Raw genomic sequence first — 18383 nt, forward strand, 5'->3', positions numbered from 1 at the left:
CTCCGAGGAGATTACATGGGGTGGGAAGAAATGTTTAGCTATGATGGTGTGGGGCAGGCTTCATGGACCATAATATGTGGTTATGTACAACTTTCCGGATATTAAGAGATAATAGAAGACCCCACAGGTGTTTGTGGGGGCGGGGTCAGGTAGTATGTACAGAAGTTCTGCTCCAGGAACCTGAACACTAAGAAAGTAATATGTCGACCCCTGTTAAATTGGGCTTTACACTTTGTAAGATTCGTGCCCTTACCGCTTGTCCACACCCAAAATCAGGTATACAATCAACTCTCATGTTAGTTAAAGTTGGTACGAGTAACGAAACATATCCCATAGTTTATTTTTTGAATATTTATTATAAAATGTAATAAAAAATGTTTCATTTCAAAAATCATGCGAAAACATGACCTGTCCGCATAAAGGAAAGACCGCGATTTCGAAGCATTTGTCTTCATCAGACTCAATCCAGTGCTGGTCTCGCCTACATTGCTCACCCTATCCCGAGCACTTGTCACATCAGGCGCGGTTTCCTGGCACACAGCCATTTCAAAACCGGCTTTCACAAAAAAGTGCCAAGAATATCTGCGAATTCCAACGTTGCTTTAACTCACTTTTCAAGCCAGGTAAAACATCAAAAATTAAACACATAAAAATATATAGTATTTCAAAGTGTATTTACAAATATACATTATAAGAATAAGGTCACATTAACCGTACATTACAGGTCACCATGGGTTTCACGAGTTCGTTCAGTAATAAACACTTCGGCAAGCAGAACGGAGGAAGAGCCGTGTTCAAAATATATTAACCTTTCTACAAGTTCAGTGCATTTAGCTCATTCACACTTCAATCGTGAGAGTGCTGGAATTGTGGCTCTGCTTTTTGTACTGCTCGAGCCATGTTCTGAGTTCCGAGATCTTGTATCCCTCTGGCCCCCTCCCTCCTTGATACACCACTTTGTGATTCCGGAGGACATAGAGCCTTTCAAAGTAAGCACCATAGGCAGTGTTCGAAGAATTGTCCATGGTGTCCGCCACCACGAGGCAACTGGGGTTCTCCTTGTGCATCAGTCTGGCAGCTTTCAGTCGGTCTTCTAGGCAACGGTGCCTTGGGATATCATAGGGGGCATCGGTGCTGACCCAGCCGTCGGAAGGGTGGGCTTCCTCAATGTAGACCAGGAGGAAGTCTGCAATGTCTGCATATTGGGTGGCCACCCGCTGGAACGCCTTGAGGCGCGCCATGAATGGGGGTCAGGTGCAGCTCCCAAAGTTCAGAATCAGGGGCCTGGCACCTCGGCTGTAGTCGAGTAGCCGGACTTTTCTCTGCTCTTGCAGCTGCACCACTTCGGGGTTTGGAGCCGGCGAGCCCACGTGGGCAGATTTGAAAAAGTCCAGTTTCTGGCCGTGCCAGATCGCTTTGAGGGACTCGAGCGTAAACATTCGGTTTGTGTCCGAGACGCACAGAGGAGGATCATCGGCATTTCCTTCGGTCTGTTCCCTACTCTTAGCCAACAGCCGCTTTCGGATGCACAAGATATCGAGTAGCCACAGCATGAGGGCGGTGACGAGGAAACGGGGCAGTAGGATGAGCACAGCCACCGCCTCTTTCAGCAGATTCATGGTCTGGGGCTTGAGTTTGGTCCTTGCGCTCTCGTGGCAATATCTCCCCACTGCTCTGATCCAACAGCCACAGCTCGCCCCCTTTTAAAACCCCCTGTGTTGAATGAAGACAGCCCCCGCCTCCTTGTGGACCCGCCCCCGGGGATTACCCACCACCTACTGAACACCTCGGAGATGAGCTGGGAAGGAACGAATAGGAAGGAGAAGCCAAGTGGGAGAGCCAAGGGGCAAGAGGTAGTGGCAGCTTCCAAGACCATGTATCTGAGTGAACCGCAATTGGTCCCCTCTTCCTTTTAGGTTACATAGTTTAATCGAAGCGAACAGTAAAACTATTATATAATGAAAGGCAATTCGTGAACCGATGCAAAGTAAATGGCATGAAACAGGACGCAAATTAATCTGTGTGATCAAGGAAAGGAGTTCAGTTTAGAGTTGTACCGTAAAATAATACCTGATCTAACACCGAATCAATGACGGAGTACAAAAAAAAGAATTGGCTGTTAACAAACTTTGAGAACATAGGAGCATTTTATACAAACCTGGTTAGAATGATAGGACAAAGGACAATCATCTCACCGCATTACATTACCGCGTAATGAAAGGTTCAGTTAGTACCTACTGCGAGCTGAATAAAAAGCGTGTGGGTTTAGCTTGAAATCGAATACTCTAAAACCCAAAGTCAAAATAATTAGCTATATTGATGGCTGCAACAAGACACGAAGAGTTAGTGGCTGTTTGATCAGTTAACAGTTAACATTTTAACATTAGCTAATTACAATTTTATTTTGCGTGTAAGCCTCACAGTTTAAGTGCAGCAAACTACTGTATTTTCATTATAATGTTATAATCTTTTGGGTTGCTGCGTTCATGGAAATATTTCCAATTGCATTCAGCTGTTTATTTTATTGGACAGCTTGTTCGCACTGGACGTGAATGGTTTACGCTCCCGCAAGGAGTTTGTTTTCGAAACTCTTGGTATATTTTACCGATTGATAACATGTACATACAATATAAATTCCTGTAGGAGTTGCTCCTAGTTTGAACTACAAACAAGCTCACGCACAGGTAGTTTTGCTTTGTTTTAAGATTTCGAAAAAAAACTTTATTATAAATAACTGAGTCGGTTTGACTTTTGGTGTTTGAGCGCTGTGTGTGCCGGCACGGACCTCAGTGGTCATTAGGAGGCGCTGTTGGCTGGTTGGTGTTTTGCATCCTACAACAATTTGAACACAGCTTGATTTTTCATTGCAGAGTACCATAATCCGTGAAGTTTTGTTAGCTATAGTAGAGCACATAAATAAACGTCATTATTTTTGTAAACCAGATCAAACTCCAAAGGAACGCTTCTTGGCTTAAATTGTATGTACATTTATCTATTCGTAAAATACCAAGTTTCCAAAACAAACATCTTTTCAGGAGCATGTACCATTTACGCCGAAAATATTTTATTATAGGGGAAATTAGATATTGTGTAAAACAGTGGTAACATAGTGAGATCTTCTAAATGTGCCTGCAATAAACTGGGGAACACCGGGGCCGATAAACACTCATAGAGTTTAATCTTTGTTAAAAGAAGTTAAAGGAAAACAAGGAATTTATTTAAGGAACATGTTGAGAAAGGGGAAACGACTTCTGTAAGAGGTGTGATAACTTCAATCTATAAAGGAAGAGTGTAAACAAGAACTAAAGAACTATACGTGACATTTGGGATTGATCACTTTACTAAATTTGGACTATAAGATTCTAGCGGAAGTGCGCTTTGCTTACAGTGAAATATAATCCAAACTGATTCTACTCCTGGGATCCCAGTTGAAGTATCGGAGAGACAAAACATTAGTAACCGATACAATAAAATCAACAGATTAATTCATGAATGTATGATGAGAGTTTCAGAGAAACGAAATTTGGGCAAGAATTTTACAGATTGGGTAGAGGCCATATATAAGGATGTAAATCCCGATTTTAACTCAGCGCGGCAGTCATCTGAAGGATGTTAATGAGATTTGGCAAAAAAGACCACATAATAAGTACCTGGCGGGTTAAACGGTTCAAATGACCCCATCAAGTGTACTTTAACAAATTGCTGGGGTTGTTTTCTAGTATAATTACATAAAGGTATATGGCCATAGTGTGAAGAACCAAGAGGATATGATGTTGGATTTCTTTTACATTTCAGTATTGTGCGCTATGAAGTAGCTACTAATACTTTGCAAAGTTGCTTGATTTGGATGCTGGAAGGATGTTCCCGATGGTCCGGGAGTCCAGAACCAGGGGTCAAAGTCTAAAGATAAGGGGTAGGCCATTTTAGGACAGAAATGAGGAGGAATTTCTTCACCCAGAGAGTGGTGAACCTGTGGAATTCTCTACCACAGAAGGCAGTAGAGGCCAATTCATTAAATATATTCAAGAAGGAGTTGGATATATTTCTCAAGGCTAAAGGGATCAAGGGGTATGGGGAGAAAGCAGGGACCGGGTACTGAATTTGGATGATCAGCCATGATCGCATTGAATGGCAGAGCAGGCTCGAGGGGCCAAATGGCCTACTCCTGCTCCTATCTTCTATGTTTCTATGATTTAGATATTGGTGAAAATTACTTTTTGTTTTTGTTTGATGTTGTGGTAAACCACTTTTATCGTTCACTATCGTTACACTATGGTTATCACTGTTATATCGTTACACTATGGTTATCACTGTTTACACTGTTGTATCACTACACGAGGTCGCCTCTTGTCACACTGTTATACCTGGGCTGACCACTGCTGACTCCGCCCATGGCTCCACCTACTTGCCCAGGTATAAAGGTGGTCGACTGGCTGGTATTCCTCCTTGTTGGATCCGATCACCCACGAGGGTGGGCTCTGTTATTTAGCCAATAAAAACCTATAGTTACTGTCTTAACTCGTCGCTTTTCATTGGATGAATTGATAGGTATATCAATTTTATTGGCTAAATTTTGAAATGTCTTTAACGGAGCAGCCAAACGACCAGTCAGACGCCCAGCTACAACAGCCACAGCAGCCGGCCTGGCTGCGAGCCCTCCGACCGCCGTACCTGGATCTAAACCCACAGGCAGCAAACTCAGCCCTCGGCTTCAAACACTGGCTGAGCTGTTTCGAATCCTACCTGGGAGAATCCGGCGTGCCTCAGAGATCCAAACTAAGAGTTCTGACCGCCCAAGTGAGCCCTAAAGTATTTGCACTCATCCAGGACCTTACTACATACGAGGCCGCCCTCAACCTGCTGAAAGAGCAGTACCGGAGCCTGGTAAATTCTATGTATGCCAGACATCTCCTAAGATCCCGCCCGCAACAGCCAGGAGAGTCTGTAGATGAATTTTTACAGGCGCTACAAACACTCGGCAGGGACTGTGACTTTAAAGCTGTAACGGCTGCAGAAAATACTGAAGAGAATATCCGCGATGCCTTCGTGAAAGGCCTTCGGTCCGACTACTCACGGCAAAGACTGCTCGAATCAAAGGACCTCGACCTGAACACAGCTGCAGCCCTCGCTCGCTCTCTGGAAGTGGCCCATCGGGACCTCGAGGCGTATTCCAGGTACTGTGCTGCGCGACCCTGGGACTCGGGCCCGACCCTGACCGCAATACCCCTCGCACCGCCGCCTCTGGGACCTACCTCAGCGTTGGCGTCCCGGACCCGATCGGGACCGCCACCCCCGGTACCGGCTGCGACATCGGAGCCCCGCGATCGGGCCGCCGGCTGCTTTTTCTGTGGCCAGGCGAAACACCCGAGGGCGCGCTGCCCTGCAAGAAACGCGACCTGCTCCGACTGCCACAAGAAATGCCACTTCGCGAAGGCCTGCAGGGGGAAAGCCACAGACGCCAGCAGTGCCTCATGCGAGTTGTGGGGGCGGCCATCTTTCATCAAGGCCACAGATGCCAGTATCCCCTCGTGTGAGTCGTGGGGGCGGCCATCTTTGATCAAGGCCACCGACACCGGCAGTGCCTCATGTGAGTTGTGGGGGTGGCCATCTTCTCCGCCATTTTATGCAACATCGTGGGCACCGCCATTTTGTTCACCACACTCGACCGCCACCTTGTCTCCAGACCCGACCACAGCCTCACCCGCAGACTACAGCAGCTCGCTCAGCCATACACTAGCCTCCGTCACACTGGACCAAGCTTGCCCGCATCACCTGTCCAAGTCCATGATGGACATCAAAGTAAACGGCCACGCCACGACCTGCCTGTTCGACAGCGGAAGCACGGAGAGTTTCATCCATCCAGACACGGTGAGCCACTACTCCCTCACTGTCCAGCCAACGCGCAACCGGATCTCGATGGCGTCGAGGTCCCATTCAACAGACATCAGCGGATACTGTGTTGTGACCCTGTCGGTTAGGGGCACGGAGTATAAAAATGTTAAACTTCTCGTCCTGCCTCAACTCTGCGCTGCCGTCCTACTAGGGCTGGATTTCCAATCCCACCTTCAAAGTGTCACTTTGGCATAAGGTGGATCCCTCCCCCCACTCACAGTCGACAACCAACAGCCTTTAAACCGCCCACCGCGTACCACCTGCGGCCTATCCACCCTCAGGGTTCCGCCCCCCTCCCTGTTCGCCAACCTCACCCGCGACTGTAAACCCGTCGCTACCAAGAGCAGGCGGTACAGCGCCGGGGACAGAGCTTTTATTAGCTCTGAGGTGCAGCGTCTCCTGAAAGAGGGCATCATCGAGAGGAGCAACAGCCCCTGGCGTGCCCAGGTCGTAGTCGTTAAGACCGGCGATAAAAACCGCCTAGTCATCGACTACAGCCAAACCATAAACCGGTACACCCAGCTGGACGCATACCCCCTTCCCCGCATATCTGATATGGTCAATCAGATTGCACAGTACCGAGTATTCTCTACCATCGACCTTAAGTCGGCCTACCACCAACTCCCTATCCGCCCTGAGGACCGCCAGTATACTGCCTTCGAGGCGAATGGCCGCCTCTACCACTTCCTTAGGGTTCCCTTCGGCGTCACCAACGGGGTTTCGGTCTTCCAAAGGGAGATGGACCGGATGGTTGACCAGAACGGGCTGCAAGCCACGTTCCCCTATCTAGATAACGTCACCATCTGCGGCAGCGACCGGCAGGACCATGATGTTAATCTGGAGAGATTCCTCCGTACGGCCCAACGGCTGAACCTCACCTACAATAAGGAGAAATGTGTGTTTAACACTTCGCGCCTTGCCATCCTCGGCTGCGTAGTAGAGAACGGAGTCATCGGCCCCGACCCCGAAAGAATGCGCCCCCTCATGGAGCTTCCCCTCCCCCACTGTCCAAAGGCACTGAAGAGGACCCTGGGGCTCTTCGCCTACTATGCCCAATGGGTGCCGAATTATGCGGACAAAGCCAGACTCCTCATGAAGTCCGCCTCCTTCCCCCTGACGGCAGAAGCGTGCGCAGCCTTCTCCCTCATTAAGGGAGACATTGCTAAGGCCGCAATGCACGCGGTGGATGAGTCTATCCCTTTCCAAGTGGAGAGCGATGCATCCGACTTCGCCCTAGCCGCAACCCTTAACCAGGAGGGGAGACCGGTGGCCTTCTTCTCAAGGACCCTCCAGGGCCCTGAGATCCGACACTCCTCGGTCGAGAAGGAGGCCCAGGCGATCGTGGAGGCTGTACGACGCTGGAGGCATTACCTGGCAGGCAAACGATTTACCCTCCTCACCGACCAGCGTTCGGTCACTTTTATGTTTAATAACAAGCTGAGGGGCAAAATCAAGAACGACAAGATCTTGAGGTGGAGAATCGAGCTCTCCACCTATGATTATGAGATCTTGTACCGGCCTGGTAAACTGAACGAACCCCCAGATGCTCTATCACGAAGTACATGCGCCAACGCGCAAATTGATAGACTGCAGACCCTCCACAACGACCTCTGCCACCCCGGAGTCACCAGACTTTACCACTTCATTAAGGCCCGCAACCTGCCCTACTCCATCGAGGAGGTCAGGACCATGACCAGGAACTGCCAAACCTGTGCCGAATGCAAGCCGCATTTCTTTAGGCCGGACAGAGCAAGCCTGATCAAGGCCACCCGCCCCTTCGAGCACTTGAGCATCGATTTTAAGGGGCCCCTCCTGTCCTCTGACCGTAATGTGTACTTCCTCAACATCATTGACGAGTACTCCCGTTTCCCCTTTGCCTTCCCCTGCCCAGACATGACCAGTACCACGGTCATCAAATGCCTGAACGACCTCTTCGCCGTGTTCGGGTTCCCGAACTATATACATAGCGACCGGGGCTCCTCCTTCATGAGCGAGGAACTTCGCCAGTTCCTACTAGCGAGAGGTATTGCTGCAAGCAGGACCACCAGCTACAACCCCCGAGGGAACGGCCAGGTGGAAAGAGAGAACGCGACTGTCTGGAAGGCCGTTCTCTTAGCCTTAAAGTCCAAAGGCCTCCCAACCTCTCGCTGGCAGGAAGTCCTCCCGGCAGCGCTGCATTCCATCCGGTCACTGCTTTGCACTGCCATTAACGCCACCCCCCATGAACGAATGTTTGTTTTCCCCAGGAAGTCGACTACGGGAACCACGCTACCAACTTGGCTGACCTCTCCGGGGCCCGTCTTGCTGCGAAAGCACGCGAGGGCCCATAAAACGGACCCCCTGGTCGAGAGGGTGGACCTCCTGCACGCCAACCCCCAGTACGCCTATGTGGCATACCCAGACGGGCGGGAGGACACAGTCTCCTTACGAGACCTTGCACCCTCGGGCACCCCGAGACACCACCGTTACCCCCCACCACCCCCCCAAATCCAGCCCAGGTAGACGGCATGCCGGAACCCCACGAGCCTTCGCCGACCATGCAGACACCAGCATTAACATCGGATACTGCATCACCGCCGCCGCTGCTGCGACGATCGGAAAGGCTTACGAGGCCTCCGGACAGACTAACATACCCGAACTGGTAGTACACTTCACCCCGCCGGACTCAAATCTAAACAAGGGGTGAATGTGGTAAACCACTTTTATCGTTCACTATCGTTACACTATGGTTATCACTGTTATATCGTTACACTATGGTTATCACTGTTTACACTGTTGTATCACTACACGAGGTCGCCTCTTGTCACGTTGTTATACCTGGGCTGACCACTGCTGACTCCGCCCATGGCTCCACCTACTTGCCCAGGTATAAAGGTGGTCGACTGGCTGGTATTCCTCCTTGTTGGATCCGATCACCCACGAGGGTGGGCTCTGTTATTTAGCCAATAAAAACCTATAGTTACTGTCTTAACTCGTCGCTTTTCATTGGATGAATTGATAGGTATATCAGATGTGATGATGTGTTTTGTGTGGTTTTTGCTTTATACAACCTAATAAAAAAGTTTCAGCCTACAGTTTGTCTTTATTCAGAGGGGAGAATAAGCTGGTAAGAAGTAAAAACTGAAAGACCTGGAAGGGCAGGTTGCTGCTGAGATTTGGATCAACTGTACTGGTGAAGTGGATGGAGGAGGGATACGTTTGGGCCTAGTTGTAAATGCAGTATGGTGGCACATTGTGTTTTTGAGGAACTTTTTGAGAAGAAGTGTGAAAAGATGGCGAGCAATGAGAAGAAGGATCCACTGAACAAGCTGAAAAGGAACAATGCATAGTAGAGTGGGATGTGGTACAATTGCAGGGGGAAGCTCTCCTTTAGCATGCTTGTATATGATGATCATGAGGAGTTCATAGAAGATGATGCAGAAAGGAAAGCAAGATATTCTGGTGGATGAAGCCAATGAGGGACAGGTGGTGGAAGGATCAAGTGAGTTATGAACATAAGAACATTAGGAACAGGAGTAGGCCATTTGGCCCCTTGAACCTGCTCCACCATTCAATGAGATCGCAACTCCATTTACCGCCTTTGCTCCATATACCTTGATACCCTTACTTAACAAGTTCCTAGTAAATGGAAGAAAGGATTAATGTTGGCAGTCTGGATAAAGTACACAATAAGAATAAAAATAAAATGGGTGATGCTAATACTTGATAAGGAATCTCATTTCGAGATGACAAATTAATAATTTTTACACAGTGATATTGGCAAATCAGAAGTACTGGAGGAGGAGATGGAAAGTGGGAATTGGGATAAGGCTGAAAAAAGGAAATTTATGGAGTAAAGAAATAAGGAGGAGAAGGACAGTGGGGAATTGAAGTATTTTTTTGGACTTTCTTGGAGATGGCTGTCTTCCTTGGTGAACCCTCCCAGTCAGGGAGGATACGTCGTATTGGCTTCCTACTTTAGATTTGAGGATGCTGTTTTTTTGGAGGAGTCAGTAACACTCTTTGAGGACAGTTTGGATGAACATAATCCCCTATGAAAGGTTGGAAGAGGAGAAAGGCTAAAGGAAAGGAGGAGAGTCAAATAGATAGTTCTTGGCAATGATGGTGATGTGGTTTTTTCCTTTGTGATTTGGTTATGAGTTTGACCATTGTATCAATAAATGTGATAACTTACATATTTGTCAATTGTCAGAACCAATATATTTTTTATTTAGGAGTATACAATCCATTTTAAGAGTCCATGTTAGAGTGGATAGGAAACTAATGGAATGGTTTATATCAACAATTGGGTTGAGACAAGGGTGCACACTGTCACCTGATTTATTTAATCTAATACTGGAAGCTGTAATGAATCTTGCACTAAAAAATATGGGAGGAATCTGCTTATGCGGCAAGAATTTCAACAGTCTCAGATTTGCTAATGATTAATGTTTTTTGTTTAAGACATTGACTGTATAGCAAATCTGTTTTATATTTTGCTATACAGTCAATGTCTTGAACAAGAAACAACGCTTGTACAACGCTGATCCAAGAACGATGACTGCAATTGTTTGGACATGTTTCATGAATGGATACAGCTAGAATAGAATTATGGCCCTGCATTAAGCAGAATATGGAACAAGAAGCCAAGGAAAACGAAGGAAGCGCAGGCTAGACAATGTTGAAAGCTTTTCTTATATTTTTTATTTGTTTATGGGATGTGGGCATCGCTGGCAAGGCCAGCATTTATTGCCCATCCCTAATTGCCCTTGAGAAGATGGTGGTGAGCCGCCTTCTTGAACCACTATGTGGTGAAGGTACTCCCACAGTGCTGTTAGGGAGGGAGTTCCAGGATTTTGACCCAACGACGATGAAGGAACGGACGATATATTTCCAAGTCAGGATGGTGTGTGACTTGGAGGGGAACTTGGAGGCGGTGGTGTTCCCAAGCGCCTGCTGCCCTTGTCCTTCTAGGTGGAAGAGGTCGCGGGTTTGGGAGGTACTCCCGAAGAAGCCTTGGTGAGTTGCTGCACTGCATCTTGTAGTTGGTACACACTGCAGCCATGGTACACCGGTGGTGGAGGGAGTGAATGTTTTTTTTTTAAGGTGGTGGATGGGGTGCCAATCATGCGGGCTGCTTTGTCCTGGATGGTGTCAAGCTTCTTGAGTGTTGATGGAGCTGCACTCATCCAGGCAAGTGGAGAGTATTCCATCACACTCCTGACTTGTGCCTTGTAGATAGTGGAAAGGCTTTGGGGAGTCAGGAGGTGAGACACTTGCCGCAGAATACCTAGCCTCTGACCTGCTCTTGTTGCCACAGTATTTATGTGGCTGGTCCAGTTAAGTTTAAGGCTGGGACCTTGTCCTAGGGGGAGTGTTTGCTAGTGCTCTGGGGGAGGGTTTAAACTAAAATGGCAGGGGGTTGGGAACCTGAGCAGGGGGACAGAGGAAAAGGAAACAAGGATAAAAGCAAAAGATAGAAAGGAGAAAAACAAAAGTGGCAGTCAGAGAAATCAACGGTTTAAATCAAACATGGCCACAGTAAATAATAATTCTAATAGGTCTAAGAGCATTAAAAAAACAAGCCTGAAGGCTTTGTGTCTTAATGCGAGGAGCATTCGTAATAAGGTGGATGAATTAGCTGCACAAATAGAGGTAAACGAATATGATTTGATTGGGATTACGGAAACATGGCTCCAGGGTGGCCAAGGCTGGGAACTCAACATCCAGGGGTATTCAATATTCAGGAAAGATAGGCAAAAAGGAAAGGGAGGTGGGGTAGCATTGCTGGTTAAAGAAGGGATTAACACAATTGTAAGGAGGGATATTAGCTCTGATGATGTGGAATCTGTATGGGTAGAACTGAGAAATACCAAGGGGCAGAAAATGTTAGTGGGAGTGGTATATAAACCTCCAAACAGTAATGCGGAGGTTGGGGATGGCATTAAAAGGGAAATTAGAGAAGCTTGCAATAAGGGCACACCAGTCATCATGGGTGACTTTAATCTACATATAGATTGGGCTAACCAAATTAGTAACAATACTGTGGAGGAGGAATCCCTGGAGTGTTTACGGGATGGTTTCCTGGACCAATATGTCGAGGAACCAACCAGAGATCAGGCTATCTTAGACTGGGTTTTATGTAACGAGAAAGGATTAATTAGCAATCTTGTTGTATGAGTCCCCTTGGGTCGGAGCGATCATAATATAATAGAATTCTTCATTAAGATGGAGAATGAAGTAGTTGACTCAGAGACTAGGGTCCTGAATTTAAATAAAGGAAACTACGATGGTCTGAGGTGTGAGTTGGGTAGGATTGATTGCGAAATGTCACTCAAAGGGTTGACGGTGGATAGGCAATAGCAAACTACAGAATTTGTTCATCCCAGTTTGGCATAAAAATAAAACAAAAAAGGTGACTCAACCGTGGCTAACAAGGGAAATTAGGGATAGCATAAGATCCAAGGAGAGGACATATAAATTGGCCAGAAAAAGCAGTAACCTGAGGATTGGGAGCAGTTTAGGATTCAACAAAGGAGGACAAAGGGATTAATTAAGAAAGGGAAAATAGAATATGAGAGTAAGCTTGCAGGGAACATAAAAACTGACTGTAAAAGCTTTTATAGATATGTGAAGAGAAAAAGATTGGTGAAGGCAAGCGTAGTTCCCTTGCAGTCAGAATCAGGGGAATTTATAATGGGGAACAAAGACCAATTAAATACATACTTTGGTTCTGTCTTCACAAAGGAGGACACAAATAACCTCCCAGAGATGTCGGGGAACATAGGGTCTGATGAAAGGGAGGAACTGAAAGAAATCATTATTTGTAGGGAAATGGTGTTAGGGAAATTGATGGGATTGAAGGCCGATAATTCCCCAGGGCCTGATAATCTACATCCTAGGGTACTTAAGGAAGTGGTCCTAGAAATAGTAGATGCATTGCTGATCATCTTCCAACATTTGATGGAATCTGGAACAGTACCCATGGATTGGAGGGTAGCTAATGTTACCCCACTATTCAAAAAAGGTGGTAGAGAGAAAACGGGGAATTACAGACCGGTAAGCCTAACATCGGTAGTGGGGAAAATGCTAGAGTCCATTATAAAAGATGTAATAGCAGAGCACTTGGAAAGCAGCGACAGGATCGGACAAAGTCAACATGGATTTACAAAAGGTAAATCGTGCTTGACTAATCTACTGGAATTTTTTGAGGATGTAAACTGGTAAAATAGATAAGGGAGAACCAGTGGATGTGGTGTATTTGGACTTCCAAAAGGCTTTCGATAAGGTCCCACATAAGAGATTAGCATGTAAAGTTAAGGCACATGGGATTGGGGGCAAGTTATTGACTTGGATAGAGAACTGGTTGGCAGACAGAAAGCAAAGAGTTGGAATAAACGGGTCTTTTTCTGAGTGGCAGGCAGTGACTAGTTGGGTACTGCAGGGATCGGTCCTTGGACCCCAGCTATTTAGAATATATATTAATGATCTAGACAAGGAAACTAGATGTAATATCTCCAAATTTGCAGACGACACAAAGCTGGGTGGGCGTGTGTGCTGTGAGGATGATGCCGAGAAACTCCAGGATGATTTGGACAGGTTGGGTGATTGGGCAGAAGCATGGCAGATGCAATATAATGTGGATAAATGTTAGGTTATCCACTTTGGTGGCAAAAACAGGAAGGCAGATTATTATCTGAATGGCAATAGATTGGGAGAAGGGGAAATGCAACGAGACCTGGGTGTCCTTGTGCACCAGTCGCTGAAGGTAAGCATGCAGGTGCAGCAGGCGGTTAAGAAGGCAAATGGTATGTTGGCCTTCGTAGCTAGAGGGTTTGAGTACAGGAACAAGGATGTCTTGCTGCAGTTGTACAGGGCCTTGGTGAGACCACACCTTGAGTATTGTGTGCAGTTTTGGTCACCTTATCTGAGGAAGGATGTTCTTGCCATGGAAGGAGTTCAGCGAAGATTCACCAGGCTGATACCTGGGATGGCAGGAATGATGTATGAGGAGAGATTGGATCGATTGGGCTTGTACTCGCTGGAGTTTAGAAGAATGAGAGGGGATCTCATTGAAACTTATAAAATTCTGACAGGACTGGACAGACTAGATGCAGGAAGGATGTTCCTGATGGTCGGGGAGTCCAGAACCAGGGGTCACAGTCTAAGGATAAGGGGTAGACCATTTAGGACAGAAATGAGGAGGAATTTCTTCACCCAGGGTGTGGTGAACCTGTGGAATTCTCTACCACAGAAGGCAGTGGAGGCCAATTCATTAAATATATTCAAGAAGGAGTTGGATATATTTCTTAAGGCTAAAGGGATCAAGGGGTATGGGGAGAAAGCAGGGACCAGGTACTGAATTTGGATGATCAGCCATGATTGCATTGAATGGCGGAGCAGGCTCGAGGGGCCAAATGGCCTACTCCTGCTCCTATCTTCTATGTTTCTGGTCAATGGTGACCCCCCAGGATGTTGATGGTGGGGGGATTCGGTGATGGTAATACCGTTGAATGTCAAGGGACAGTGGTTAGAGTCTCGCTTGTTGGTGATAGTCATTGCCTGGCACTTCTGTGACGCGAATGCTACCTGCCACCTATCAGCCCAAGCCTGAACGTCGTCCAGGTCTTGTTGCATGCGGCAATGGACTGCTTCATTATCTGAGGAGTTGTAAATGGTGCTGAACACTGTGCAGTCATCAGCGAACATCTCCATTTCTGACCTTATGTTAGAGGGAAGGTCATTGATGAAGCAGCTGAAGATGGTTGGGCTTAGGGCACTGCCCTGAGGAACTCCTGCAGCGATGTCCTGGGGCTGTGATGATTGACCTTCAACCACCACAACCATCTTCCTTTGTGCTAGGTATGACTCCAACCAGTGGAGCGTTTCCCCCCGATTCCCATTGACTTCAGTTTTACTATGGCTCCTTGATGCCACACACCATTTCAAATGCTGCCTTGATGTCAAGGGCAGTCACTCTCACCTCACCTCTGGGATTCAGCTCCGTGTCCATGTTTGGACCAAGGCTGTAATGAGGTCAGGAGCTGAGTGGTCTTGACAGAACACAAACTGGGCATCCGTGAGCAGGTTATTGGTGAGTAAGTGCCGCTTGATAGCACTTTCGATGACACCTTCCATCACTTTGCTGATGATTGAGAGTAGACTGATGGGGCGGTAATTGGCCGGGTTGGATTTGTCTTGCTTTTTGTGGACAAGACATACTTGGGCAGCTTTCCACATTGTCAGATAGATGCCAGTATTGTAGCTGTACTGGAACAGCTTGGCTCGAGACGCAGCTAGTTCTGGAGCACAAGTCTTCAGCACGGCAGCTGGGATGTTGTCGGGGCCCATAGCCTTTGCTGTATCCAGTGCGCCCAGCCTTTTCTTGATATCATGTGGAGTGAATCGAATTGGCTGAAGACTGGCTTCTGTGATGGTGGGCACCTCAGGAGGAGGCTGATATGGGTCATCCACTCGGCACTTCTGGCTGAAGATGGTTGGAAACGCTTCAGTCTCGTCTTTTGCACTCACGTGCTGGGCTCCACCATCATTGAGGATGGGGATATTCATGGAGCCTCCTCCTCCCGTTAGTTGTTTATTGGTCCACCACCATTCACGACTGGATGTGGCAGGACTGCAGAGCTTTGACCTGATCCGTTGATTGTGGGATTACTTAGCCCTATCTAAAGCATGCTGCTTCTGCTTTTTAGCATGCATGTAGTCTTGTGTTGCAGCTTCCCCAGGTTGGCACCTTATTTTTGGGGTTGTCACAGACATTTTCAGCTTGCTGGAGCAAGACCTGAGCAGCCCTGAGGACCTGGTAGACACACCTTACCAATGGCTGTCAACATCACTAGTGCCATCAACTTCTTCACCTTAGACTCCATCCAGGGATCTGCAGCAGACATTTGCCGTATCTCGCAGTCGGCCGCCCACAGATGCATCACACAGGTCACTGATGCCATGTTTAACAAATCAGCCAATTATGTGAACTTTGCCACTGATGAAGCCAGTGTTAGTGAGTGTGCATGTGGCTTTGCTGCTCTGGCTGGCTTCCCATGGGTGCAGGGCATCATCGACTGCACACATGTAGCCATCAGGGCACTCCACATCACCCAGGCGTGTTTATGAACCACAAGGGCTTCACTCGCTCAATGTGCAACCATAGGAAGATCATCATGCATGTGTGCACCAAATTCCCTGGCAGCTGTCGTGACTCTTTCGTCCTGCGCCAGTCCACCCTCCCTCAGCACTTCGCACCATCAAACACACTTACCGGCTGGCTGCTTGGAGACAAGAGCTATTCACTGAAGACATGGCTCATGACACCCTTGAGGAGGCCAAGCAATGAGGATGACGAGCATTATAATGAAAGCCACATGCCCACCAGATGTGTCATAGAGCAAACAATAGGCATGCTGAAGATGCGCTTCAAAACCTTGACAGATCTGGAAGAGCCCTTCAGTATGCACCAGCCAGGGTTTCCAGAATCATCGTCGTCTGCTACGCACTGCACAATATAGCGCGGCAGCAAGGATTAGTGCTGCATGAGGAGCAAGGCTCTGAGCACACAGCCTCTTCAGAGGAGGAGGAGAATGAGGAGGAGGAGGAGGAGCATCAGCTGGAAGATGAGGAGGAGGAGGAGCAGGAGGAACCTGAAGGGCAGATGGCACCAGCACATTGCTGCCCAGGAGGCCAGGGATGGCCTCATCATGGCCAGATTTACTTAACTTCCTGCATTGCACCCATATGACTGCCACATGCTGCGCCAAGTATCCCCCCCCCCCAACAACACCATAAAGCATCCCTACAGTGACCAAGCCATTCCTTTCACACTGACCACCATTGCTGGAGGTAATGTTACGTCTCACCATTCACTCCAACTCACAAAGCCACTTCCAAAGTAGCAGACAATAATGGGTATGACCGGAAAGTGGTGACAATAAATACATTTACAGTCACGGAATCTTAATATTAATACTTCTTTATACACCCATGTGCTTACCCTTGTGCATCTACTTCTGTGTCATTTTTATTTTACGCGTGCTTCTATGAGGTGCAACCCCTGTGGCTTCAGCAGAGGTAGAGGCAGCCTCCTCACTTCCCTGCTGCGACTGCGTAGACACTTTTGGCAGATGTTCTCTGATGGCCCTGCCAAAGTCTGCTCCTCCTGCGACTGTGCAGGGACAGACTCGGCCATCGCGATCCCAGGAGGCATCTGGGGCTCTGACTGAGGGGCGGGTGCAATGGGGAGAAGTGGGAGCGCTTTGAGAGGAGCCCCCACTTCCATGTCCCCACTCACCATCATCCTACCTGCACTTTTCTGCTAGCAAGGAGCTGGAGAGCACCTTGCTGCACAGCAGTGGTGCCAAGAGGACCCAAGTCTACATTTATATCCCTCTTAGAGAGGAGGTCTATGAGCCTCTGCCATCTGTTCTCCAAAGCTAGCATGTGCTCCTGTGACTGGTGCATTAACTGCTCCATGCAGGTGGCCATCCTTTCCAAGGAAGAGCATACCATCGCCTGCGACATGGTGGTGCTCATGCTGGGTGACGTAATAAAACTCACTACGCACTTGGTTTGAGCATAAAGCAAGGCTTTAATCAACTTGTTTCACAACATGGAGATCTAGTTGTACTTTACTAGTTCCTTGTCTTACAAAATGTCCCTGGAAAGCTGGGGCTGATGCCCAAGTATTTATACTCCTTGGACGGCGCCACCAGCTGGCCGTCCAGTGTTATTTCACGAGTAGTTTCTTGATGAATGATGAGATTTATAACACTGGGATGGACTCCTCCATTCTCTGCACATTGGCAGATATCGTGGCTGCAATACCTGCCAGAGCCTCCTGCATTTCTTGCTGCCCCTCCAGGATCACCCTCTTTCTCGATGGCCCCCGAGGCTCAGCGTCTGCATGCAGCTGAGCAGAGCTTGGAGTGTCCTTGGCCCTCCGGCAAGGAGTCTTCACTGCTGTTCCTATCAACACCATCTGTTCTTGCTCACTTGTGAAGTGTGAGCCACCAGGTGACAACACTACTTTATCTTGCATAGGACCTACCGAGGTGTGTGTATCTGCACTGGTGGATCTGCTGGTGGTGCACGCTCAGAGGCTGGAGGCTCCTCTGAGGAGTCTTCTTCCTCCTCCAACTGGACAGTGGGCGGGGCTCTTGATGGACCTGTGGGAGAGTAAAGAGATAATTTAGAAATTTTATATTAAGAATGGGTAACGATACCATTATGCACATGATGAACATTCACTGGCTGCTGACATCAGTTACCATATGAGTGACTGCTGTATGCCATGTGGCCGTATGAGATGTAATTCTGTCACCAGGTTGCTGAGAGGTCCCCTTCTCTCCGTCTCCCACCGCCAGCAGCTCTGCAACTCTTGAGACCTCTAGGGCCACCTCCTCTGCTGCAGTTAAAGTACTGAAGGATGGAGGGCCACCTTCGGTTCTCTGCCTCTCCCTGTTGTTGTGCACTCTCTTCTGCAAGGAGGGAAAGAAGAGAAG

The 18383-nt window shown here is 47.9% G+C and overlaps 1 protein-coding gene across 1 annotated transcript; it reads right to left on the reverse strand.

Moving 5' to 3' along the window:
* Window positions 1–237: 237 nt before the first annotated feature.
* dio3a (iodothyronine deiodinase 3a) lies at window positions 238–2240 on the reverse strand. The gene has a single exon (XM_086002973.1). It carries the CDS (start codon window positions 1617–1619, stop codon window positions 840–842), a length of 780 nt encoding a protein of 259 aa, XP_085859099.1. The 5' UTR covers window positions 1620–2240; the 3' UTR covers window positions 238–839.
* Window positions 2241–18383: the final 16143 nt, after the last annotated feature.

Source organism: Somniosus microcephalus, chromosome 12 (genome assembly GCF_052327205.1).
Source record: "Somniosus microcephalus isolate GS21.2 chromosome 12, FLI_Smic_1.0, whole genome shotgun sequence".
NCBI lineage: Eukaryota > Metazoa > Chordata > Chondrichthyes > Squaliformes > Somniosidae > Somniosus > Somniosus microcephalus.